The following is a 26,800-nucleotide window of genomic DNA, read 5'->3' on the forward strand; positions in this document are numbered from 1 at the left end:
AAAAGCAAGAACCTCAAAACAAAAGGATTTAACAGGAAAGAAGATCTGAGGACTGAAATCTTCTGCTGCATGTGCTGAGTTTCTCTGCTTGTGGGCGTAATGCAAGATCTAAACTAGTACAGAATTTAGTTTGCGGAGCGCTTCCACCTTTGTTTTAAAAATCATGTCTAAAAAGAACAAGGGCAAAATTTCTCAAAAGGCAGGTCCTTCCTCAGCACATTTCACTCTTCTTAGCTTTCAAATAATCCATATTAACACACTCCAAATCAGCAAAGCCTCCAAAATGGATCATTTACTCCCAACACAGAATTACCCCTGAACCAAATATGCTGCTCTTTCTTATGACTGTTTTTTTAAAAAATTCTAGGCCGCAGGACTTGAACAATTCCTGAGCAATAAAAAATGTCACGTAGCACCCACAATTTGAAATATTCCTTTGGTCCTGCTAAAGCATAGTATAATATATTAATGGCTGGCATTAAGGAATTTAAAATATTCCTGCTAAACGAAAAACAGTTTAATTGGATATTTCATGCAAGCAGAATCTGTATGCTCAAGAAAACGTGCTGACAGCTATCTTTTCCCAAGGACAGGGGTGTGTGTGTGTGTGTGTGTGTGTTGATAACCCTGGAATCAAGGGTTTAAATTGCTGACTCTGAAGGCTATTTTTACCAAAATTTATAGAAACAGCCTTCCATTCCTTGTGCATGCCTTCCACCATCTCTGTTTTGAGGGCAGAATTTGAATAGGGCTTGTGGAGCAAATCCATCTTTCTTGCTTGCAACCTCTTGAGCATTAGGAGTAGCATGGTAGCCAAGACACTCATCATATAATCCCCCAATCTCTATATAATTTATTCCAAACTACGTTTTGATACTGCATGCAAACTGTTAACTTTTAGGCTTAATTTTCAAAAGCTTTTATCTGGTTGGTTAACTGCTTCCTGTTTAATTTTTTTGCTTATTGACTGTTGGCTCTATTCTCTGCCTTTTATATATTTTTTCACTAAAATGGATTGTTTTAATTATGGGGTAAACTGCCTTGGAGGCCTGTATTTGTTAGAAAGGCAGGATATAAACATTCTCAATAAATAAGTAGCTACCTGACAGTGGAATCCGATGATCCAGTGATGATCACCCGCTCATCGTACTGGAGGCAAAGGACTGACCCCGTGTGTCCAGTCAGAACCCTCTTGCATTCTAGCGTATTCTTGTCCCAAATCTAGGAAGGCAAAAAGGGCACACATTTGGGATTTCACCACAAGGTAAACAGATTGTATTGCTAGACTGGCTCTTTTGTTTTTCTGTAACGCAGCATTTTATTTACTAAGGCGAGCAGAACTTCTTCTATGTGGCACACAGTGCACTTTGTATTCCACAGGCACTTTGGAGCAATATAAACTATCCTTAATATCTCTGTTTTTAATATGAACATAGTCTTTACCCTTCTCATTAGGGAACAGGAAGACTTTAATTACTGAAGGACCAATAACGTGGCTAGCACTGAACAGAATGCAAGAAAATGAAACAGATAATATAGATTTATCCTCCTTGTTTGGAAGAAAGGGAGGAAAACCAATGCAATTCATAGTCAGACTTGATGGGGGGCACGAGGGGAGGGAAAGGAAGACAAGGATTAACCTCATCCTTCTCAGTTTCTCTCTTGCATTAGTCCTCCTAAATGAAGTTACACCTGCATTCTTCTGGGGAATGGATTTTGTGTTCAATCATTGCCCACTGGGGAGCTCTCACCTTGATGGTATTGTCTCGCAGGCCACTTACTATCTTCTGATCATCATATTGTAAACAATAAACCCCTTTGCTTGTTTCACTTCGGCAGTGGATTCGCTGTAAGCTGTGCCTTCCACACCGCCAGTTTGATTCTATTGTCTGGGGGAGAGAGAAACAATTATAAAGTGGGAACAAACATCATGGAAATTTTGCACCAATAAAGCCTGCTGGACTCCTGGGATAACAGAAGCAGCTCTGATGCTGAAATCATTTATCATTAGACAGTCCCAGAGCAAAGGGACAAGTCCTTCTCCCTGCCACTTTCCCAATCCCTAGCTTCCATAAAGTTTCAAATCCCTCTAAGATGATTCTAGTTATTACAAAGAAAGCAAATGCACCAGATATCTAGAATATAGCTGAAATTAGTCGGCATGGCTAATTAGTTCCATTCATTTCAGTGTGTCTACTCTGAGTAGGGCTAACAGTGGATACAACCCGGGATGTTCATTTCCCCGTGTGTTGACTGTCCATTAGGTAGGTTTTCCCCCTTCCCCCACACTGTTGGCTCCACAGGTATCTGTCCCTTCAGTGGTCTTCAAGAATGCTGAACTGGCCGCAATTCTCTTCTTTTCTTTGGAACAGCTTCTCCAAAATTAAGGTCAACAGTGGGTACTGTAAAAAAATGCAGGTTGCCTTGATTTGGTCTCAGTGACACTTGGAGAAGCTCAAACAGTTGTTTGAGTCGGTAAGACTTATTGTGATGAACTTTGCACAGCCCTTGATCACAAATGTGACACTGTGAGATGCTTCTTCAACGGAAAGGTTGCCAAATTTAATTCAGTGTAATCATGGAAGTTGAACTGTAATGGTATAATACACTGGGATTTAATTGTAGTAAGATGGTATAATCAAAGTGCCTGAACATTCAACTCCCTTCAAAGAAGGGGAGACCAAATATCAATGGATCTGGTACATATGACCCCTAAGTGTCTTAAAGACAGTCTACTAAATTGTTTTTTTATAACAGGACTCAGAGGGAAAACGTGTACAAATATGTACACACTATCACATTCAGCTTTTCTTTCATTCTACGATAGATGCAGTAGGAAGCTATAACTGGCTGGCATCTGTGCAGGAAATTTGAATTGTTTCACACACAACAAAGGAGCTCAGATGAGGGTTTCACATACAATTGCATAGTCTTTTTTCTGGCTCTTACCTCTATATCCTGTATAATTTTGGGATAAAGTGCTCTGTAGAAGGAGTTGGGAGGGGCTATCCCATCGGGCGGCTTGTTCTTAAAAAGATACTGTCCCCTAAAAAAAAGGAAGAAAGAAAGAAAAGCAGCATTGCTCATTTAGCCATGGCTATTTCATTCAAGGATTTGCGAGAGACTTGTAGAGCTCTTATGTTTGGTAGATGAAAAGGGATGACTAGACCAGATTTAAAAGGGATGCTGTAGAGTCCGCATCATAATACTACTGCCTTTAGACACATGGCAATTCATAAAATAGTAGGCATCTAAATAAATATATGGCTCTTTTGCAAGTAAAGGTGGATAGATAAAAGGGTCCTTCACAGGAGAGTGACAATAGGAGAGGACCTCAGTATGTTCCCCACGTTCTAATTGCTCCAAAACAAAAAGAAATTAAGCAATTCATAGTATCAGCAATAGCATTTTACTGCTCCTCTAATCTTCTGTGTAAACTGCATTGGCTTCTTCCTCAACTTAGCCTGGTCATGGAATGCACATTTTTGCCAGAGAAAGGGAAGGAAACCCAGTGAACGGCAATCACTTCATGCTGTGTAAATTTTTTAAAATTCCTCATCCTAAAGTTAAGGAGCCACCTAACACTGTGCGGAAGCTAGTAAACCCCACCATGGGCATACTAACAACTCTTCTGCCTGGCAACATTCCTTGTGAAGCAGAAATGGGCACAAATCCTCTGAGTATAATCCTGGCACGTGAGGCATGGCATTTAGCCTAGGCCAGCTCTCTACTCCCCCTTTCACTGTTGCATTATTTCCGACAGGTTTTTTTCCTATGCATTCCTTCCTTGCCACAAATCTGAAAATATACACTGAGAAGTTTCCTTTTGCGTGAGATGTGCTAGGCACGTGCTAGGTAAGCCCTGCTTCGGAAGAGTGATTTGAATCAACAAAATGACTAATAAAAATACTGAGCAGTGGGGGAAATACATCCGATTTCAAACACACATTTCTGGAAAAACGAAGCTCTAACAAATCTCCCACGTTTTAAAATATGGCAGGTATAATGCTTTGACTACAAGAATGTCAAGCTTTGCAAACTTTCCCTAGTTGTGTGTGTAGCTCAGCAACACCTAATAAGTAAGCAATGGTACCCTCTGCAAACTAGCAGATTTGTGTCCCTAATGAGAAAAAGAACCCCAATGCTGAACTGTTAGCCAAGAAGGTATCAGAAGCTACTCATTCCCCACTTTCTATCTTATGAGTATGCATCATTCATCTCCCTGGAAGAGAACTCCATGCAGGCATCTTGAAGATGTTGGAAGCAGCACATTCGCATTACTGCCTAGACATTTTGTCAGTGTGCTGTTTGACATGTTAACTATGGCCCACCAAGATCTCCACAATCAGAAGTCAGTTTTGCTCACTACAGATTCTGAAGCGGCAAAAGTAATGTCTGTGCCTTGTTTGTTGTTAATTCTGCCATGGGAAAGTAATCTGGGTACCTCTAGAAATCAATACTAAATACAGAACTGTATTTTAGGTATTTTTTGAAGCGCTGAAAGCATTACACAAACATTTTTTCTGCCCTCATAATCTATTAAACTGTAACATATTTCTAGTGCCAAAGCCCTTAATAGAATTTGCACTTGGCAAGTTTCTGGCCTTATTTTTAATTTTTGTTTTAATAGCAGCTAAAATGCCTTAGCTGTCACCTTTGTCTTGTTTATGAAATATTCATACCCATTTCCTCCCAGACAACATACGAGGGAGGCTCCTTGGATAGAAAATTATGTATTAAGGGGATTACCCAAGAGAGCGAAGCATCTAATGAAATGTTAACAGAGCAGCTCTAGACTTGGGGAAAGTCTTGCATAATAGAAAAAACTATTCCGTCTGATTAACTAATCTATCTGAATTTCTGCATGCTTGCCCTCAGTGGTTTGTACTCTTGGCTTTATGGCTAAAGATAAAACAGGTCTCTAATTGTGAAAATCTGCTGAGGAAAACAAAAGTGACCTAACACATTCATAACATGTAAAATGCACCTACTTTAGTTGTACAGCGAGTACATAAACTTCTGAAAGTCTAATGAATTAATATATCAAAGACTGCTCTAAGTAACGGGAGGGAAGGATACTGTATGTTACACAGACTTACGTTGCTTGTTCACCCACCCAAAAGAAGGGCCATCACTGGTGGAGGGTGGAGGTGAAACAGAGTGACCACCCCAGACTCTGGACTTGGCTGATGGTCCACATCTGGCACTGGCAGCTACAACTGGCAGCCCTGCTACCTCCCACCCAGCAAGGCTTTGCACCTCTTCCCTTCATACAGCAAGGCAGGGAGAGAGGAAATGGGCTTGGAGGGCCTTTCCAGCACATCTGCTGCTAAACCAGCATCAAAAGAAAAAATGTAAGCCTGTGTGTGTGTAGAGAGAGAGACTAAAGTTGTTGCAAATCACCTGACAGTAAAGAAAAAAGATTGACTTCTATTATCAGATGGCTCTGCAGTTTGTTTTGACTTTACATTTCAACCTCTGATGAAGGCCTAACATTGATATATGCCGAAAGGCATTGGGTTTATTGACTGATTAAGTGATTATATTCATATCCCATCTTTTTCTCCAAGGATCTAAAGGTGGCATACATAGTTCTGCTGCTCCTCACTTAATCTCCACAACAACCTTGTAAGGTAGGTTAAGGTTAGAGGCAGTGACTGGCCCAAGGTCACCCAGTGAGCCCGATGGCTAAGTGGGGCTTTGAATGCTTGTCTCTCTGGTCCTATCCTGACACTAATCACTACCCCATAGTGGCTCTAAAAACTCCATACAGCATCTAGGGATTTTTCTCCTTCCTTTTTTTGGCAAAGGAAAAACAATTTTCATGGGGGAGAGGAGGGGCTGCCACTACAACTACCGCCATTGCCATGAAGAGAAGGAGGAGCAGCAGAATATATATATTCCGGATATATGAGAAGACTTATCCCCTGTTCCTAAACTTGGCCAGTCATCTCTGGAGGTAGAACTAAATTACTGGGTTCTGCTTCCGGATCAAGGGGAAGTGCCTACCTGCCCCAAGTTAGGAAATAATACATACTCCCCAAAAACGGCCTCAGAAAAAAATAATGAAGACTGAATGGTAGAATTTAAAAGGCAATCTTCAATTTTCAGATAAAATGAACTGTCATACTGATGACCTAAAGCTGTTTTCAATTTACTTGTTTTGCTAGGCTAAGTCAGTGCAAGGATTCCTGTTAGCACAATAGGACCTTTCCCATGCCATCCCCGAATCTGTTCTGGAGGGTCTGGAGAACCCACAGAACAGCAGGTGATGGGAGGCGATGGAAGATCGTTCCATCAGAGAAGTAGAAATTCTTGCACTGATGGAACGATCTCCTTAGCATTCCGTTGAATACAGCCCCATACCATTTAAAAACCATACCACTGTAAGTCGTAAATTACCAGCACCTACTCCCTCACTGAGCAAGGGAAAAGATGCATGAAAGATGCTCTCACCATCCTCTCCGCTCTGCCAAACCCCTCCACAGCGAGTCTGTCCGGACCATTCTCTCAATCAGCTTCTTCCACAGCATGCCGTCAGATGTCACTCGGTACCATTCCTTGCACACCAGCTCAACAGCACACAAAGACTTGGCATCCAGGTACGACAGGATATTCTCAGCGATGTGATCCAGGCCGCGAGCTGGAAGGAAAAAAGTATAGGCAATTAATCAGCACTGGAGAGTTCACGAGAAGCCCATCTCTGCTCAGACATTTTCACCCCCACTGTTGCTCATTCCCTTCCCTGTAATGCAGAGCTGGGATGGATGGGCAGAAAATAGTCTCCTGTGAAGTTCTGAAACCAGCAGCTTCTTATGGATAAGAAACAGCAAAGCATTAAAGATAAAAGTGGAAAGCGTTAGAGATGATCAAGAATCCTAGAAGTCATTTCCAATCTATTTCTATGAGTTTTAGCACTAGGGGGATGTTCAATGGAAGGCTTTTCTCACTTGATGATGCACCCCCCAAATCTTGCTATATTAGGACCATTTCTCATTTTGCTACTACAGCTGTTCTTGTATTCCACCAGCTCAGAAAGCTACTTTTTGATGCAAAGAAGAAAGGAATAAAGTGCATATCTGTTCCTAATACAGTATGAAGCCTGAAGGGTTACCTGTGTTCTTTCTCTCACTCATTATATATGTGTGTGTGTGTGTGTGTGTGTGTGCGCGCGCGCACACACACACACACACACACACACGGAAGTGTGCACAAAAAAGAGGAAGTAATAAAGTTTTACTCATGCCATTAATTTTACTCGGTAAAAGACATGCAGCAAAAACAGTGAAAATTGCTAACATTTTCCAGCATTGCTGTTAGAACAGCCAGTGAGTCTCATCACAGCTGCCATTTAAAATAAAAATAAAGAAAAAATGGTATTGACTAAAATAGGAAAGGGGCATGTCAGTAATAAGCTGGTCAATACCACATAAGCAAATATGGGGTTTAACCTTGACTGCTTGAACTGGATGGGTTCCTCCATTAACTGAACACCTTACACTAAACCTCAGTGTGTGCAGTGGCCTCAGAAGAATAAGAGGACTTTAAAATAAGATGATTTCACTTATAAAGCTTCACTTGGTTTCTATTGTAAGGCACAAGGGAGACTGTCAGGAAGACATCTCTTTTTGCCATCTGATTTTGGGCAGTCATGTAAACAGGCAATGCATTAGGGTGGGCAACAACAAAAAAATTGCCTTTCTGTTTACAAAATTCACATGTCAAAATCTCAGCATTTATTTTTAAATCAATTTCTATGAGGAGATCAGACACAGTCCTGGAAGCAGAAATGCAACTGTTATGCTAAAAATAGTGATCAAGAAGGCACCTGAGTAGCCACACCTGCACCCTACTCCAAACACACCTGGAGTAGACGGAGGTTGTGTGAAATGTAGACCCAAGTTTTACTAGACAAAAGTAGAAAGTAACTTGCTAGAGTTCTTGAAACTAATGACAGGATGACAGAAATGGTCTGTCTGGGGCAACCCAGTCAGATGAGTGGGGTATTAATTAATTAATATTATTGAAGGGAGACTGGATATGCCACTTACAGAACCTAAGAGGTCCAACTATCACTTACAAAAAGGGGTGGTGGTGGTGAAGCTTTTAATGTTTGGCAGACTAATGTATTTTAATATTTTGTTGGAAGCCGCCCAGAGTAGCTGGGGAAATTGATAATAATAATAATAATAATAATAATAATAATAATAATAATTACTACTACTACTACTACAGGACTAGAAAGTTTTAGGAACAGTGGGAGTTGCCATCTACATCACTGGGTCAATCTAATTCGGTATTGTCTACAACTCACAGTAGAGGGGTTCAGAGAAGAATCTTACCTGGGAGATACCAGGAACTGAACTTGGCATCTTTTTGTATGCAACCCATGTGCTCTATCACTGAGCTACAATCCTTCTGCCATGCGTTGGAAAGTATTGGATTCTTAAGGCTTATACTATAACTGAACCAAGAACTTAGAAGTGCTCCCACATTACAAATGCTTTTCATATATGCTAGTTCATATCATAGAGCTAGCACAGAGACGACCTAAAAAATACATGCACACAGACCAAAGTGCTCTTGTGGGATCTTGAGGAAGAGATTCTCGCTCTCAAACTGGAGAGATGCTTCTGTCTAAAGTCATGAGGGATCATCAATGGGAATTGTGGGTAAACCATGACTTCTTATGGCATCTAGTGAATACGAGCTACTGGGTTTTTTGAGTGGATAGATTAATGTTCAATTTGCAAGGCTACTTTAGTTCCTTGATCAAATCCACCCCCATCCCCAGTTTCACTTGGGAAAGAGTCAAGCATGCCAGATTAGCATAGCAGGCAACTTTTCTCTCCAAATAAAAAGCTACCAAACATCCAGAGAGAGATCAAATGCTTCATTTCCTGCTCTTGTTACAGCTGCCCCAAAGACTGAGCTTCATTTGTCAACAACAGAGGCTGAGCGTAGGAAGCCATGAATGCATTTTGGGATGGCTGGGGTCACATGTCTTACATTTAAGCAGACGATGCAGAGTGAGATGCCTATCAGATGATTCTGATCAGGATTTACAGAGGACACGCTGTACCAAGACTTTGCTGCTGACAAGCAGAAGACCTCATAATGAGCTTCTCATGTATCAAAGTAGTTTTTCCTCCCTCCATATTCTCAGGACAAATTCATGAAAAGTAATTTTATAAAGAAATGTGATTTCTAAGAGACAACTCTTTCAACCCCGACACTCCTAGATGTGGGGACAGAGTTTTCCTAAAATGAAAAATAAACCAAGCAGCATAATTCAACTTGACAGACAAGACAAGCTTCAGCAAGTAAAAGAAATACGCAACAGACCAAACAAAACTTTGCTGTTACCACCTTTTCCAAAGGAGTGGGGTGCTGTCCCTTATTTCTGCTACATCTCGAATGCAGCACAATGTTAGGAGAGAATCTGCTCCTTTTTTCAGTTCTGAGTTTGGAGCTGGGGAGGGGCAGAAAGTAAGCTCCTGCTTGCCCACAGCTCATTGTTAGGAAAGAAGCTTGCTTTCCTTGGGCGCTAAAAGCTCAGAGCACATTCAGGCACAGAGACAAGGTGATAGGCCTCCACCTTCCCACTTCATCTGACAGCTGAAGGCAGAGGCATCCTGACTTGATCTGCCTCTGTGTCCAACAGTGGCTCCAAGTTTGGAACACCCCTTGGGCGCAGAGATAAGCCCATAAGCTTCTGCCTCCAATATCCACCTCCAACCTGAAAATGGGAGGTGAAGGCACATCAGTTTGCTTCTCCATGTTAGTCCCAAGTTTGGGCTCACCACGGCTCAATGTTCCATTTGCCACAGTGAGGCAGTGATAGATACAGATTATTTCTCCAACACCAAAAGCTATTGAAGAATATACTTAAATATAAACGGGGATGTTAAGGCTTTAGATTTTCATCATTCACTATGCTAAAGCTAAATAAATTGGGCAAAATTCCAGGCAAAAAAGAAGAAATGCCAAAACTTTACCTATTAGCATATGTGGCAGGTACAGTGTGACTGATAGAACATGACAACCACCACCTTCTATAGAGCATCTTTTTTTTACACCACAATTTAGGGTGGGAAGAACCCCTTCTAGATGGCAAGGAGGACTTCTGTTTTACTTCCCTCACCCAGGAGCTTTTAGACCAGGGGTTGTCAACCTGGTCCCTACTGCCCACTAGTGGGCGTTTCAAGATTCTAGGTGGGCGGTAGGGGGTTCTACGGCACAAGCGGAATCCTCCTTCCACCGAGCACTGGTCATCAAGTGAAAGATGCATTACTGGGCAGTAGGTATAAAAAAGATTGACTACCCCTGTTCTAGACTGAACTGAACATGTTGCATAGGAAATAATATGCTGTATAGAAATTACATGAACTTGATGACCCCCGCCCCAGGACCCTGCTAATTTCTATGATCATAAAGTCCAAATCCTGTTAACTGTTATGCGCCCCCAGTAAAGGAAAGGCAACTAACCAAACATCACTAGTGCACCTAGGGGGAAAAAATCATGACAGCATACATTTTATGATAGGTGACATATCCTCAAATGGCAACTCCTTTCTAGGACTCCAGGGACAGAACACCCTGCTACTGAAGAAGGCCGTTTGAGAGATATGAGAAGTCAAGGTCTTTTTACACATTTTTGAAGCCTGCAAAGTCTGTGTGTTTGCCAATAGTTTTTCAGACTACCTGGTAGTGCCGTGATGAAGTCTCTCTGTAACATAGGTTTGAGGTATGAGTTGATGTGCCCGTGCTGATAATGACACATCTGGGAGATGAGATGTTCCACAAATTCCACTTGGTCGGACTCTGACCACTGCTCAAAATACTTGATACAGAGCTCCTTCTCCTTTTCATAGCTTGCAGATAGCTTCCTTTGCTTTGGCACAATCATGCTTGAAGTGCCATTGGCAAGTTTTGTCTATGGAAGAAAAGAAGAAAATGTACAACACTGAATTTTTCAGGGCAGAGAATTTGACATCCTTAGAAGACAATACATTACACATAAACCTACCCATGTAATGGAACAAACAAATCCATCCAGCTCCTAATTACATGTTATACAGTCTAAGCTTCTGCAAGTTTCCAGCCACTTTAGTGCACTAATACATGCCTGTCTGATGCTTCACATCTAAAACCTTTTTAAAAAGTCCATTCTGGACTGCTACTAAAATTGTGAAAAAACATTTAAGATACAAAAGAGGGGGGGGGATTCCCCAATGCTGCTGTTCAGCATCATGCAGAGTATGAAACAAATATGTCTTATTCAAAGATTATGAACATACAGTAGTGAAACTTTAAAAATAACATTTTATAAAACTATGTGTTTTGACTTTCTGGTTTTATAGTGTTAGATACTCACCATGAAACCGGCTCCTCAAAGACAAATTTCAGGGACGGATAAAAAGTATGAACCTCTTCTATGATAGTTTTAAGGAGGAGGGCCAATTCAAATGTTTTGTTAACAAATTTAACTAGATTTAAGTAACAGTATCTTGCTGCTATGGAGGACATCCTATGATGTCCCATGTTATTCCAACACTACCAAACTAAAGGTCCTTTAGCATATGTTATCTCAGACATTTCCTTCCAATAGACTGAAACACATCTAGGGAGGACAAGTGTGCATGTCTTGAAGACTTCCAAGAAGTTAAGGCCATCAGAAGTTTAGATAGTGCACATTTGTTATTAGACATAATTGTAATACACCATTAAAGAATAGTGCAGGGACTTGCTACAGACTGTTATGCATGGTGATAAAAAGAAATAACCCAATAGTCCAATCTTGATCTTGTAAAGACACTGCACTGAAGAGTAAACTTATAGGACCAAACAGTTCCCTGTGCAACTGCTGGAATCTAATCTGAATTGCAGCATTTGATCAGGTGAACCAAGTTATTGGTCATACATGGCTGAGTGTGGAAAGAATACAGATGGACACAAAGCTCAGTGTCCTTTATACAGAATGACTTGCACCCTGACAACTAGAAGCCTCACCCTTATGTCCAAATGTCAGTCTTCTGGAAATACCGTATTTTTCGCCCCATAGGGCGCACCTAGGGTTTTTTTGGGGGGAAATAAAGGGGGGGGGGAATCCCCCCCAGCCCCCAGAACAGGCTGCTATCCGCAAGCCTTGGGAGCCCAGCGGGAACTCCCGCCGGTCTCCCCAGGCTTGCGGATATCTGCCCGAAGCCCGGGGCGCGATCCGCTGTGCTCCCCGGGTTTCGAGCTGCAGGCTGCTGTCTGCAAGCCTTGGGAGCCCAGCGGGAACTCCCGCGGGCTCCCAAGGCTTACGGTTAGCTTCCTGAAGCCTGCATTCGCCCCATAGGACACACACACATTTCCCCTTCATTTTTGGAGGGGAAAAAGTGCGTCCTATAGGGCAATACGGTACTTCTTGTTTTTCTAATATATGGTACTATATGAAAATAAAGGATGGGGGGGGGTTGTTTTTTTTTTTTTTGAAGATTGAGGGTTAGAATGAAAATAGATCTTACATATTTTTTCATATACCACTAGGATCCGTATGCTACACAGACAGATTCTACACCATGCAGAACAATCATACCTATGATTGATTGCTAATGCTCCTTCAGCAATTGACCGACAAGCAAAATATTTGGTTGGCAAACCAAGAAACATCATAAACAAAATTGGATTCTCGCTCTCTATTGAGGCCTCAACAGTCTTTATGGAAATGATAAAACATAGCTCCTTGGTGTAGAAGTGCTGGGTTTCTCCATGCACAAATGTTGTTGGCGATAGCCTAGCATTAAAGCATGAAGGTTGGACTCTATTGAACACTGGCCTGGAGGGATTCTGTGGCTGTTTTCACAGCAGTTCAGTTGTTTGCAGAACGAGAAAACCAATGAAACGCTGGATTAAGATTTAGATAGTTGATAAATGGTGTATTTTATAAGCCTGACCTCATTTCATTTCCCATTTCATTTGCTGCACAGCCAATCTTACAGCAGGCTGTCTTCATCCAGCATGTTTTTAAAATCATTACCTTCTGCCTTTTTACCTACTCCCTTCTCAGAAAAACATTGTCTTTGAATTTTGAACACAAGTGAGCCAAATCACCAATCTGCATAAGCAGCAATGTTACAAGTCAGGATGCAAGGGTGACCTCTGAGGACCAGTCTATACCACCAAACATCCTGAGATGATAACCCCCAAATTCCCTGAATCTCTAAACTGTTTCCATGATGAAGTGCTCAACAAAATACTAATGTGCTGGGTATCTACAATGCTGGCAACTATTTTACATAGATTTAAAATATATAGTTATAAAAATAGAGATAGCTCAAATGAAGTTATCCCAACATCTTTCATTATTGGCCATGGTGGCTGGGGAAGATGGGATTTATAATTCAACAACATCTGATGGATACCACGTTGGCTACCCCAGCCTTAAATTACTGGAAATCATAGGAATCCAGCATGTTTCAGATGATATATTTCCTTCCCATGTGTACAAGGTGGACTAAATATGAAGACAATTTTGTTTCATCAGAACAATCTGTGGATTTCTTGTGCATTCCATCTGAATGCACTGATCTATTTTTAACCAAATAGAGAAAGGGACTGGCTTTGACTGTCTTGAGGGTGGTGGTTGGAGACATTCTATATAATTTGTCAGAATATCAACTAGTTGCTATTCTTCCCTCTTTAGATGATATATCTTAACAGATGGTAGCAAATTCCTGGATTATCTAGACCCATTTTGGATTTGGATCTTGACGCAGTTTGGGAACTGAAACTGCCTTCTTCACCTGGTTTGACCACCACAGTCAGAAGACAGGGGAGTGTGACCCTTTTGATTCTCCTGGACCTCTCAGTGGCTTTCAAATACTATTTATTTAAGCAGTTACTTTGAATAGTTTGTCCTATCCTAGCATGTCTCAGTGATCCCATGAAGGCCAGGTCAAAGCAGTGGCACTTACTGGAAAGGTCAGCTCTTCATGTCTAGAAGAGCGGAGTCACAACTGGTGGTGCAAGCCTAGTCTGAGAGAGCACTATCAAGACGGCTATGCATGAGCACAACAGACAAGACAAAACACCATCTGGACAAATCAGTGGCAGGATGTGGCTGGAACTCACCCAAGGAGTGCGCTTTGTCTCAGCAACAACCTGAGGTCTCCTGGTGGGACTGAACCTGTCTTTAACCCTGCTCTCCCCGAGGCGATTTATTTTTCTAAAGGAACCACTGCCCAGTTATGTGACTGCTGGCTCCTACTGGACAGTGAGAGCTGCAATGGAGGTGTGCTCTCCGATGTCTGGAAGGTCCTGAAGCAAAGGACACCAGCTCTTTGAGTGACGTCTCCTCCCCTCAAGTTTTCGTCTGAGCCAGAAGGAGAATTGTTTGAGTTTGGCTCATAGGCTGCTGGAATGGTTTTGCATTTCTGTTGAGTTGTCTGGACTGTTTTTAGGATTTATACAATGTTTAAGCACCTTACAATTTTGGTTGGTTGGGATAGGCGAGAAATTCACAAGGCACTTTTACTCATCCCTACCTCTTTTGGTACGCAGGAGGCACTGTGGGTTAAACCACAGAGCCTAGGACTTGCCGATCAGATCGTCAGCGGTTCGAATCCCCATGACGGGTGAGCTCCCGTTGTTCGGTCCCTGCTCCTGCCAACCTAGCAGTTCCAAAGCATGTCAAAGTGCAAGTAGATAAATAGGTACTGCTCCGGCGGGAAGGTAAACGGCATTTCCATGCATTGCTCTGGTTCGCCAGAAGCAGCTTAGTCATGCTGGCCACATGACCCGGAAACTGTACGCCGGCTCCCTCGGCCAATAAAGCGAGATGAGCGCTGCAACCCCAGAGTCGGCCACGACTGGACCTAATGGTCAGGGGTCCCTTTACCTTTACCTCTTTTGCAATGGTGGGCTCCTTCCAGAAGGCAATGCTTTCTTTCCCCCAGCATAAGCAAGTAAGCAAACAGCAGCATAGGAACACAAGCAGCTGCTTTAATACTGAGTCAGGCCATTCATGCATCTAGATCAATACTGCCTACACTGACTCCAGCAGCTGTCCAGGTTGTTTTACCACTGAGTTATGCCCTTCTACACAGTCCCACAGGAAATAGCAGTGCTGTTACTTCCAACATGCAGTTCCATAGAACTTGTGAACAAGCCAAAACAGTCAGTACAGGTTCACTAGTGAAAAACCATGATATGCCTTGCATGTGTAAGGATTATCACAGAGTGGCAATATTTGAGCCTTGTTAACAAATTCTTTTGAGTATATATTTCCTTCACCCATAGACACCCCATTTTCTGTCCCGGTGCTTCTCTTGCTCCTCCTTCCTCACTCCAATATGCAGTTTCCTTCTATGACTTCAAATCAAACTCACCAATTGAATTGTAGCATACTCTGCTGCACAGTACTGAGAATGAGGTGATGGAAGGAAATAATAATTATATGGGAGGGAATGTATGTGTGAGTATGCATGCCGGAGGGGGGCAGTCTGGAACTGAAAATATCCCATTTGGTTCCAGGCTGTTCAGTTTGTGGCTTTGGGCAAGTCATTTCAACCCTCTCTGACTTAGTTTATGGAAGGTGCTATGTAATTTCTAGGCAGTATAACCCTTTATGACTACAAAAAACATCCCTACTCCTATACATATAAACTTCATTGCATGTCCTTTAATCTCCACAAAGCTGTAAAAGCACAGCTCCCCTCCCCCCGTTCTAAAGCATTCAATTAAAATATTTTGAAGCATCTGTTGAAGTCTAGTAAAAAAAACAAAAACCTAGAATCAAGTAGTGATTTCTTAGAAACCCACTGATGACTAGCAATCTCAAAATCCTGACAAAACTATTCCGTATTCCGCTAGGAGAAAATAACTCCTGCAATATTGGGTATACTAAACACCTGCATCCTCACTAAAGAAAGAAGAAGGAAGCTTGATTGTCAGGTCCAAACTATATGTGATACTGGCAAATTCATGATTGTAAAAGCAGGTCTGCCCATTCACATAGAAAATGAGATTATGCTCCTGTTTAGGGAAATTTTTAATGTTTGATGTTTTATCGTGCTTTTAATATTCTGTTGGGAGCCACCCAGAGTGACTGGGGAAACCCAGCCAGATGGGTGGGGTATAAATAAATAAATCATCATCATCATCATCTAGATGTTTGAAAGAGCAGAGGTAGGAATGCTGGCCCCTTCCCCACCTGTGTTTCATTCCACACAAAGCTGTGACAAGTAGTGATGGGGTGTAAAGAATACACAGTTGCTCCAAGTTATGCTTGAGGGGGAGGAGTCCCTATGTCCTTACCAATGGATGTCACATGACAGCCATGGAGGTTTTACTACCCTCTGCCTCCTGCTAGTGGCTGGCCCTGCCATTCTCTCACATGGGCTGTCCCAGGATGCAAAACCGGCTACTAGAAAACATATGCAGAGAAGAAGTGCAGATGGAAGAGAAGTGAGGATGGGAAGGGGGCTTCAGGACATTCTGTCTGTATAATCCATATGGACTTCCCTTCACTTTTCAATAGACACATCTGCAGAACCTCCAAACAATTGGTTTCTCTAACCTAGCCCAAGTGCTTACCTCTTTCCGCTTCAATTTCTGATGTGAGAAAAACTACTAGGACTATGCGAAACATCTTGCCGTGGTCATATATTCTTCTTAGAATTTAACTCAACAAAATGCAGCTTTGCTTTATTTGAGTGTCTCAGTGGTGTCTTCTGGAGATCAATTGAAGAGTCCTGAACACAAGGGCATTCTATTGATCTCAACGAGGGCACACAATGTTTCTGCTGAGCTGTCTATTACAAGATCCTTTAGGTAAAACAGTTAATGTGGTGGTTGTACAGTAGGTACAATGAAGCAAAGGCTAAGATAAAAAAGGATAAACCCAATATGCTGAAACTTTTGAGGAAGGAATATGTTCTAATGTCCTGTTGTATCACTAAACTAAAACGGACTTTCCTATTGGTAAAAATCACAATGATTTTCTGTCCCAGTATCATAAGCATTAAAGATGCAGTCCTTGGTCCAGGTCCAGAGAAGAGTGTGTTTCTCCCACTCTGATGCAATGGTTCTTTCCTCAGAAAAGCTGTCACCCATAATAAAAGCTGCTTTTTGAACTCAGGAAACCTTCAAACACCGTTTGCAATACAGCCTGGGTAGTGAAAAATGTGAATTGAAACTTCGTTGGATGTGCAGAAGCATTTCCACGAGCTAAACAGGTTTACCCAATTGTTGCCAACGGCTGTAAAAAGGTAAAGGTAAAGGACCCTTGACAGTTAAGTCCCGTCACGGACGACTCTGGGGTTGTGGTGCTCATCTCGCTTTACAGGCCGAGGGAGCTGCACATGCGCTGTAGATAGCGGTGGGAACCCTCTGTCGCCACTACAGCCGCATGTAGAGGATCCTCCATTCATGGCTGTAGCAGCAACGGAGGGATCCTGGCACCGTCCGTACGGCGCTGAGCACTGCCGGTGGCAAATTGCTATGTACAGTGCATGTAGCAATGCCGCACATGCGCCCTACGTAGCAATGCCCCACCACGGGTGTCACGATGCTTTCGTTCACCCCTGACTACATCCATACCATAAATAATAATAACAACAAACCCACACCATCCTCACTGGGCAAGCACAAAATTAATAGGAAGAAACTGTGGTCAGTCAGCTTGGTGCCCTCTAGATGTTGTTGGCGTACAACTCCCATCCAGTCCCAGCCAGCATGGCTAATGGTCAGGGATGACCATTATAGTAACAAGGGAAGCAAGGCACATTGGGTCATGAACTCTTGAACTCTAACCCCGGAGTAAATAGTGCCATCTATAAGAATCCAACCTATAATACAACATGATAGGGCGAGGGAAAGAGAGAGAAAGCTTTTTCACAGCAAGGAAATTCTGTGTAATCACTATTCTGTTGGAGCTTTCAAGTGGGCACAGATAATGAAATATTAACATATTTCAAAGAAGCTTGCTAGGGCTGTATGCAGTATAAAAAGGTTGTTAAACACAAGGACATGTATACATTTGCCAACAGCTTAGAGCTTCGGAGCCTGGGAAATAACCTGTTCCCATATTGCACAATTGTCTATGGGTTTCCCCTGAGAGGTTTTTTTGTACTGGAGAATGATTTACTTCTGACCACCGGGGGAGGCTATGGAGAAGGAACTTTTTTATATGTACTTCTTTATATGTAGTCCATTTAACTAGTCACATCTGAGTACACAGAGGGACTCTAGTCTACACTTCCCTTGTATTTGGTCTGTCTCACGGAGCACTAAGATTTGGTAAGATTCAGTTGCCGACATTGTTGACTAGCACAGCTTATAGTGCAGATGAAGAACACCTTTTCTAGGTCTCTCTCAGCAAGGCAACCAAATAGTAACATGTATTAGTGTGTGTCCTAAAAACAAACGTGCATCACACAGTTCAGCTTTGCATGCCTGGGAGAGTATGGATTTGCTACAGAATATATGATGCTGCCTTATAGCAGGTTGGGCCATATGTCCAAGTAGTCCAGTACTGTCTACTCTGACTGGCGATGGATCTCCCATGTCTCAGATGGAGGTCTTTCCCATCATCTTTTCGTTGATCCTTCCAAATGGAGATGCTAAGAATTGAGCTTAGGACATGCCATATGCACAGCATATGCTGTAGCACTGAACGATGGCCCTTCACCCACCTTCCCATTCCACACTATTTGCTTGCGCTCATCTTTTGTCTTCCATTTTCCACCCTGCTCTGTGTTCAACTAGGCAAGGTCAAGCTTGTTTGCATGGATGCAGTTGACTTTTGCTGCCAGCACATACGGAAGATCAGCAGAAGGCCTGGGACTCGGGTGTTGTAAGGCTCTTACACAATGTCAGGGCAGGATGGCTATCTATGCAAATGCTAAGTGGTATTACCATCATCACCACCACAGGGAAGCCGACTGCAGCACCCAGTGCTAGCTTTGAGACCCAATTAAGATTTGGCAGTATTCGTCCCTCAATGTCAGCATCAGGGTCGAACAGATTCATCCAGCCCTCCCCTGCACTCCTCATCTATAGCTGCCTCTGTTCTTTGCTGGTAAACATGCTGATCTTTACAGAGCCACCTTAACAGAATTTTTGGTTGGGCCCAAGTGAAGAGAATTGGGGAGGGGAGGGGGAGAGGACATAATGTTTAATTATAAGAAATGATTGAAATAGGCACAGACATACCCCGGGTGCCTCTGCACTGCAGCAAGCTCTAAACTTGTTATCGTTAATGGTTTAAATTTCACTGTGCTAATCATTTCAGGACACAAGCCTTTCTTGATAATCTAATGAATTATTCCAACATCCTTCAGCAAAAAAAAATCCTCCATGACAGCACTAATTACAAGACGTTTTCCCAGTGCTTATGTAAAATATGACAGAGCAGCAGCTTAGGGAATTGCAAAAAAACTGCTTCTAATTTCCACTGAGAAACTGACAAACACCTCTCTTGCATCTCTCCCAGCTCTCAAGTAAGATTTAACTTTCTCATTTAGTTAATTACCGAGTGAGGATCATCATTTTCCCGGATCGGAGCGGCACAGAGCCTTTATCGTGTTAACTTGTGAACTTGATCGATGGCTGCTGCTAAAACTTAATAACTTCACCCCCTGGCAAATTGTAAGATAAATATAATAGGAGAAACTCTGACAGTAAAAACCTGCCAGAAATGAGAGCTGTGTTTATGTTTCTTTGCAGGCAGGAAAAAAAAATACCCACACCAACAGAACAGAAACAAAACAAAAAAACGCAACCAACAGCTTATTATTTGGTGTGTGTTACTTAAATTTAAAAGACTCGAGGCAGTTAACTTCCTGCGTAGCGTTCTAACTTTGCTGTGAAGTTAAAAGCATTGGGGACATTACCTAAGCAAAGGCAGAAGGAGGAGAACAGGCAAGGGCAGAGAGACTTGGGGGTTCGGGAAGAAAGACAATACGGTACTGAAATGCAGTCAGACCTAAACACTGCTTTGTGGTTTGGCAACCAAAGTATCAACTGCACTGAGTAGGTTAGCTGGCATACAAACAAAGGGGGCTGATCATCCTAGAGGGGGCATTTGAACACTGCAGCAAGGGAACAGGAGGCAGTGGCACAACCGTAGCAACAGGTTTCAGTGCAGGGAAGTCATGGTAACTGAAAATACCAGAGTCCAGGGCCTTTCCTGTGTATTCACAGTAAGATCAGTACTGAATGGCAGCAGATTGGATGGTTAATGCTATTTGGGACAGCAGTGGTGGAGAGAATCAGGCATCCCTCCCACTGCAAGACTTTGGAACCCAACTGAAAGGGTTGCAGGGAGTGCGACATGAGATAATCTAGCAATGAAACGACCGGAAAGAGCAACAGGATACAATGTGACTGACTACAACAAGGAAACTCTGGTTTACAATGTTTCACCAGTTATGATTATTCCAAACTAGAACACCTTGGTATCAAGAATCCATGCTCTTGGTTGGACTATTGCAATGCACACTATATGGAGCTACCCTTGAAGATGGCTCCAGAAACTGCAGGTAGTGCAAGATCTTGCAGGTAGTGCAAGATACTGCTGTCCAGCTATTATGTGGGGCAGTGAGAAGGGAAAGAGCAAATTCACCAAGTGCAATCCAATGTATTGTTGATGATGTACCAAGTTCTAGATGACCCAGTACTGAAAGGAATGCCTTCCTCAACACCTGCCAGCCTGTAAAGAACAGGAAGGAGTCCCAGCTTGTGTTGCTGTCCATGGGCATGGCCCATAGGGCAATGACACGGAGCAGGGCCTTCCTGTCTGTGGCTCCCCAATCTGTGAAGCTCCCAAATGAAATCTGATTGACTTTGTTAATTAAAGACATATTTCTTTAGCAAGGCCTTTGGAACATGAATGAATTGGAAACTAAAAGGGAAAGCTTTATTGCACACTGGTTAATGTTTTAATTATCAATACAGATTTGGTTATTATAATAATAATTGTTCTACTACGTTTCTTATCTTGTTGTTGTTGTTAGCCGCCCTGGAATCCTGCAGGGGGAAGGGTAATATATAAAAATAATAATAATAAATAAACTGCCAATGGAAAGAAGGCTGCAACAGAGGCTCATAGATGGGAAGAACTCCAGGATGGTATGGAGGGCAGCACTATATCCCTCCAGGAATGGACGGCAGACATTCACTTTTTAGGGGGAAAGTAAAAATATTCATAAAGAATCACCATTGCAGTAGTAGCTAAACCTGGCATTCCTAATTTCTGCAGCAGGAAATCAGGTTTTGTCCCTCCTTCTTTGTGTCCTATATTGCAGTATGTTTATTTTATCTGATACAATTCAATAAAGGGGGGCACACTACTGAAAATTGTGCCAGTCCGTATCAGCATACTTACTACACTACGTAACTTGCATTATTTTCATCTGCAGAATGGATCTGCAGAGTGGAACACATTTAAATTATGTCTCCAGATTTCAAATCATACATTTCCTCAACAAGGGACACATACAAAATGGTTACTACAACAAATAAAAACATATTTGTTTACTACTAAGTAGAAGCTTTATATTAATTACACTGCTGAACTTTGTAATGATCCGGTTTGGACTATGAAATTGGCACTCCCAAAGCAAGTAGCATTCCCAACAGGGCCATGGCCTCCTCCCCCAGTTTTTGAAGACTTGAATTGTAATCAGAGCCAGAAAAGGCCGACTTCTCCCACTTCACACTACTTACTTTGTGGCAGCAGAGTGGGGTGAAGATTTAGTGTGGATCTGAAATTAACCAAGCTATTTCCCTTAAAATGCACATTTTTAAAACTCAGTTTGGAAAACTAAGTTCTAACGGTATCATGAGATGGCAACTCAGCTCATCAGTGCTTTAAAGCACAGCCAGGATCATAATCCAAAGTCTTTGGTCATGCAGTCTATATGCTTTCTGCACTACAGAATTTATACTGACTTAAAGGGACAGATGTAAAATTCAGGGTTGATTTCTGTTTGGTTCTCTCTATATTGATAAGGACACTAAGCAAGATCACTGACTTGAAGACTACGTTTCCATAACTTTCACTTAGCCTGGCTGTTTCTGGACACAGTAGCATTTCTCCATCACAGTGATAGTAAAGTGTTTGAGCTGCTTGGTTGATGGAGTCAAAATATTCATTATTTGAACAATACTAAAATAGCATATGATCTTTACAATGCTTTATTTTGGAACTATATTATTCTTTTAAACAGAGAAGAGAAGCTTTACTTTAATGGACATGATCCCACCAAAATTAAACACCACTGGTTTTAATAGGAGGGAAAAGAATGTGCTTAAAATATTTCTTTTGAAAACAACATGATTTATCTTTGTTGGATCTTTCCCAATGACTAAGCCATGAATTCAGTTTTAAGAGATTATAAAACGGCATACTTTAAGGAGCACTTAAAATATTAACACTCTCTCTCTCTCAATGTTCCCCTGTCCCGTCATCGTGAGCTGTTTCTTACTGTATGAGATGGTGCATAGGATCCTAGAAACCAGATTTTCAGAACAAGGGAGAGAGATAGAGACATGTTGGGAACCAATTTTTTATATGTCATACAAACTCCCCCTCCGCTGGCCTCTGTCTCGTTACAACAAGTGTATCCCAATATAATGTTTGGGGATAGACCTCAATAGCATCTTGTTTGTTTGTTTGTTTGTTTGTTTGTTTACAAGCTTTTTCCAGGAAGTATAACACATTCTAAGCAGCCGAGTGTCTTTGTTACCCTACTCTTTTATCTGTTAAACTCCAAGGTTGTTGTTAAGAGTGATTTTCTTTAAATGTAATTTTGAAGAAGGTACAGATTCTTCTGCTATATCCAAGAAGGACTGAAAATTTAACTTCTGGCTTGCGGAGGATTGCTGGGACTGAGTCTGAGAGCCACTAGCACTCTGCTCTGGGCAAACTACTGACTGAACAATATCGGCTCCCTAAAGATGGCACTCCCATACTTTAAAATGTTTAGGCCCAAAAAAGGACTCACATTTCTTGAGTTTATTGAATGAATTTGTCTTGCTAACATGTCAGCTGGCAGACTCAAAGTGAGAGAGCTAGTTTTTCAAACCACTCAGTCCATTTACTTTTATTTCAGAAACTCAGTTTGCAAGCTACCATTTTCAGTCTACCTCCCTCTACCAGCCCAGCTTGTGCAAATTCATTCCAGGAGGTTAATTGATGGAGGACTTGCTCAACCAGTGCTGAATCACCCTTTCCACATTGTGAGCTCACTGAAACATCTAAATATCCAGTGCAACTTAGACGTAAATCACCTGGTAGTGTCAAAACAACCACTGTGAAAAGATGCTAAAGATCTCATTGCTATTTTATTTCAAAAAGTAAATACAAAAAGTTGCACTGAAGTTAATCTCACTCTCCCTACCGAAAGACTTATTTATTACATGCCCACATGTGGTTTCTAATTATGCAGCAAGAAGTTTGACAAAAGATGCATCTCAACAAAAGGCTTGTGGAATTATGCAGAAATGAGCAACCACTCTGGTAAACTATAGGGACAGCATGGGTATAACGAGCTAGACCTCTTGCAGGTTTTAGCTTTCATTCAAAAAAGCAAGTTTCTAGTCCTCAACCTATTTTTGGAGGGGGGAAGCAACCTTTGTACTATGCCCACCACTACTTCAGCCTCTTTGTCAACAATTTCAGCTTTTGCAAAACTCCAATACATTGCCAGGAGATTGTTTCTCAAAATAAACTCACTTTACATATATGTAATTTTTGTGTGATGGCAAACTTTGAATCTTACTCCAGTAGAAAGTAAGTGACTACAATGAGTTCAGCACACAAGATAAGGAAAAGATGAGCACCTTGGTTCAGCACCATTTATTCTCCAATACCTTAAATCTGTAGATAGGAATATGTGAAATCAGAACACCTGCTTCCATTATGTAGGTAAAGAAAGCTGAGAGTTAAATAGTGCATTTTAAGTTTATCTGCCCTGTTTCTTCTAAACCTTTACAACAACATAATCAAAGATCTATCTGGAAATACAGGAGGATAAGAAACACTTATTTTTTTATGAAATAAGTCAGAATTCCTGCAGTTTTAGCAAACACCTATGAGGTACTTAAAATGTTTCTGGAGCCACATGTACTTAATCACTGGCTTAAGAGGAACAGGTGACTTTTGAGTCACCACATTTAGGGACTAATTTTTGTTGCACCCTGGGCTACATGTAGTCCAAGAATACCAGAGAATTTCTCCAGTGACTAAGGAAAATGCATTCCTGAAAGAAAAAGAGTCGTGCCTCTCCCACACTGCTAAACAGTAAACAGCACAGGGAGAGGAGATGAAAAACTATTCTTTTAAGAGGTACTACTTTATGCTTCAGACAGACTAATAAAGTTTAATTGTCTGGAATCTGGTGACTCTTACTGTATAACTTCCCTCTGATATAGGTCTTCCATTTGGATTTTAAATGCTGGTGAAATCACTGAAATAAAATTTCCGTGAGGTTGGTAAAGAAAAAGAGAGAGGTTTTCCCAACTTTTAAACTTCAAGTTTATCTACAGAGGTTGATCTAAAATGGGTTCCGCTTCTGGTGATAAAAGAGAACCATGAGGTCATAGCATGAGAAGCCTAGTTTAAATGACGAGATTAAAATCTGGAAACTATGATGCTCTAAACTGCAGATGCTTTTAGTGAAAGGCTTTTTGAACACACTCAGGTGACCTGCCTGAAATGAGGCAACAAAGAACTGAACACTTGACTTAGAGGTGTAAGGCCCTAGATGCTTCCAGTTTACAAAGTTGGTTCACATGGTCAAATTACCTCTATGCAATCCTGCCTCCCTGCCCCCATGGACACCATCTCTTCCTCTCTCAGGACAATTCCTATTACTGTAGAAGCAGAACCTCGCTTCTGCAAAGTAGCAGCCATAGGACATCCTCCATGGGGATGCATCACAAGCGGGTCATTGAGGAGAAGGGCAGGGAGACAAAACTGATGATGTCAGTCAGCCTTCAGATTTTGCACCTTTCTCAGCAGTGAAGGACATATCCCCTTTTAATCTACAACAAACCAGAAGAGCCTCCTAGTACAAATATGTTACCAGTCCAAAAGATGGTAACAAAAACATTTGAGTCTGAAGCAACTTTTACATGTGCATAAGTCACCAGATACAAAAGATGCTAAAATTAAAACACCAGTTATAACAATTATGCATGCTAAGTTTGTTGTCCATTCTCGATCAAGGACATCTTGACAATGTTTTGCAAGGACACAACCAGCTAGCTGGTTACCCATCTAGCCTTCTGAAAAATACATCAAAACCATTACTTTGATACATCATAATTTCCCTCCTTGATCAAACTACTCTCTAATCATCATTTCTAGCTTTACTCTGTCAGTTATAAAGGCAGAAAACAGAAGTTTTGTGCATTTGATTAACTTCCAAATGGTTCAGCCTTTTCGAAGTTAAAGAGCAGTTACAATTTTAATGTGAACTGAAATTAAATGTTAAAAAGGAAGTTCATTGATTAAATTTTTTAATACCCACAAAATTGTTATTCTAGAAAAGTTTTAGTGTTCCCTCTACCAATTTCTCTAACAGAGAACTATATCTACCAAAAAAATTACAATTTACAGCTGCTCGTGAAATGTTACACTTCTATTTTTATTTTTAATTTGCTTTTATTTTATTTTTTGTTGCCACATGAAGAGGCTATTCCCACTAGTTCCGTTGAAGTTCAGGTAAGTAAATGCAGGGTACTGCTGGTGGTGATATAACAAAAGCCAGAAGCCTAATGATCAAATCTTGTTGCCTTGTCGTTCCAAAGATAGGGTACTTCAGAAAGGCCAGGCTTGGAAAAGGATCAATGCCACACAAAGGCAACTAAAACTGATAGTTCAGAATAAAAAGAGTTATCCGAGGATTTCCAAGATAGTATTGCAAAAGAGCTACTGCTATGCAAATTCATAGGGGAAAAGGTAAAAAAAGAATAGGTGATATCAAAAAGTTATTCAAGCTTTTGAACAACAGAAACTCTATGCCCCTGAGTATTATTAATAAAATTATTATCATTGATAGTTAGCTATTTTTCTAGCCTGAGACAAAGCAAACCAATACTTCCATTATACCTTCAGTACAGTTAAATAGGCAGTTGTCTACCTGAAGTATCTACATGTATAAAAGTTCAAAAATAACCTGTCTAGAAATGTGTGTGTGTAAATATGTTTAGAAATAATTGTCAAGAATTAGTTATTTGGCAATGAAGATTTCTGTAAATTTGAATGCTTGCACATTTTTTAAATCAACAAAAGCTGGTATCCTAAAAAGATATATCAAACAATCTTAGCATTCTCCTTCTAACATTCCCAAACAAAGGGGCCTTTTAAATGTTTGTGTTGGTTTTTTTTTTTGCAAAGCCTTTCTTCAACTATTACTCTTCCTGCCCCAACTCCTTACTGTTATTACATACATACAGCTTTCCTCGCCATCTTGATATGTGACTCTTCTCTTCTTTCCCTATCATTGCTTTCTCCACATTTCCCTCATGTGTAATCCTTGACTGTAAAATCATCAGAGCAGGGACCTCTCCAGTGCTTTATCTCTGTAGAGTGTTATGTTCACTGATGGCACCGTATAATAAAGTATTTTCCCACTCCTTAGTCAAGTTGAAGCACGGGCATTTGTCATGTACAGAACCAATACTAATAGCTCCAAGCTCCTTAACTCAAAATGGCAACCTGTATAAGGTTATACTGGAACGCATTATTTAAACTAAGCCAGCCAATCTTCTAGACTGTTGAGCAACTAAGACCTGAACTCTAAAA

At 41.3% G+C, this 26,800-nt stretch overlaps 2 protein-coding genes across 11 annotated transcripts in view; one reads left to right on the top strand and one right to left on the bottom strand.

Moving 5' to 3' along the window:
* POLL (DNA polymerase lambda) overlaps positions 1 to 26,800 on the top strand; it is a 125,614-nt gene that overhangs the window by 97,997 nt on the left and 817 nt on the right. The gene's annotated exons all lie outside the window — the stretch shown is intronic.
* BTRC (beta-transducin repeat containing E3 ubiquitin protein ligase) overlaps positions 1 to 26,800 on the bottom strand; it is a 123,392-nt gene that overhangs the window by 13,779 nt on the left and 82,813 nt on the right. For all 10 annotated transcript variants that reach the window (XM_028730479.2, XM_028730481.2, XM_028730485.2 and 7 more), the window contains 5 exons: positions 10,705 to 10,936; positions 6,457 to 6,643; positions 2,950 to 3,046; positions 1,752 to 1,889; positions 1,103 to 1,221 (listed from right to left, as the gene is read on the bottom strand). In XM_028730479.2, coding sequence (XP_028586312.2) covers positions 1,103 to 1,221; positions 1,752 to 1,889; positions 2,950 to 3,046; positions 6,457 to 6,643; positions 10,705 to 10,936 — 773 coding nt within the window. The remainder of the gene's footprint in view (positions 1 to 1,102; positions 1,222 to 1,751; positions 1,890 to 2,949; positions 3,047 to 6,456; positions 6,644 to 10,704; positions 10,937 to 26,800) is intronic.

This window comes from Podarcis muralis, chromosome 6 (assembly GCF_964188315.1).
Source record: "Podarcis muralis chromosome 6, rPodMur119.hap1.1, whole genome shotgun sequence".
NCBI lineage: Eukaryota > Metazoa > Chordata > Lepidosauria > Squamata > Lacertidae > Podarcis > Podarcis muralis.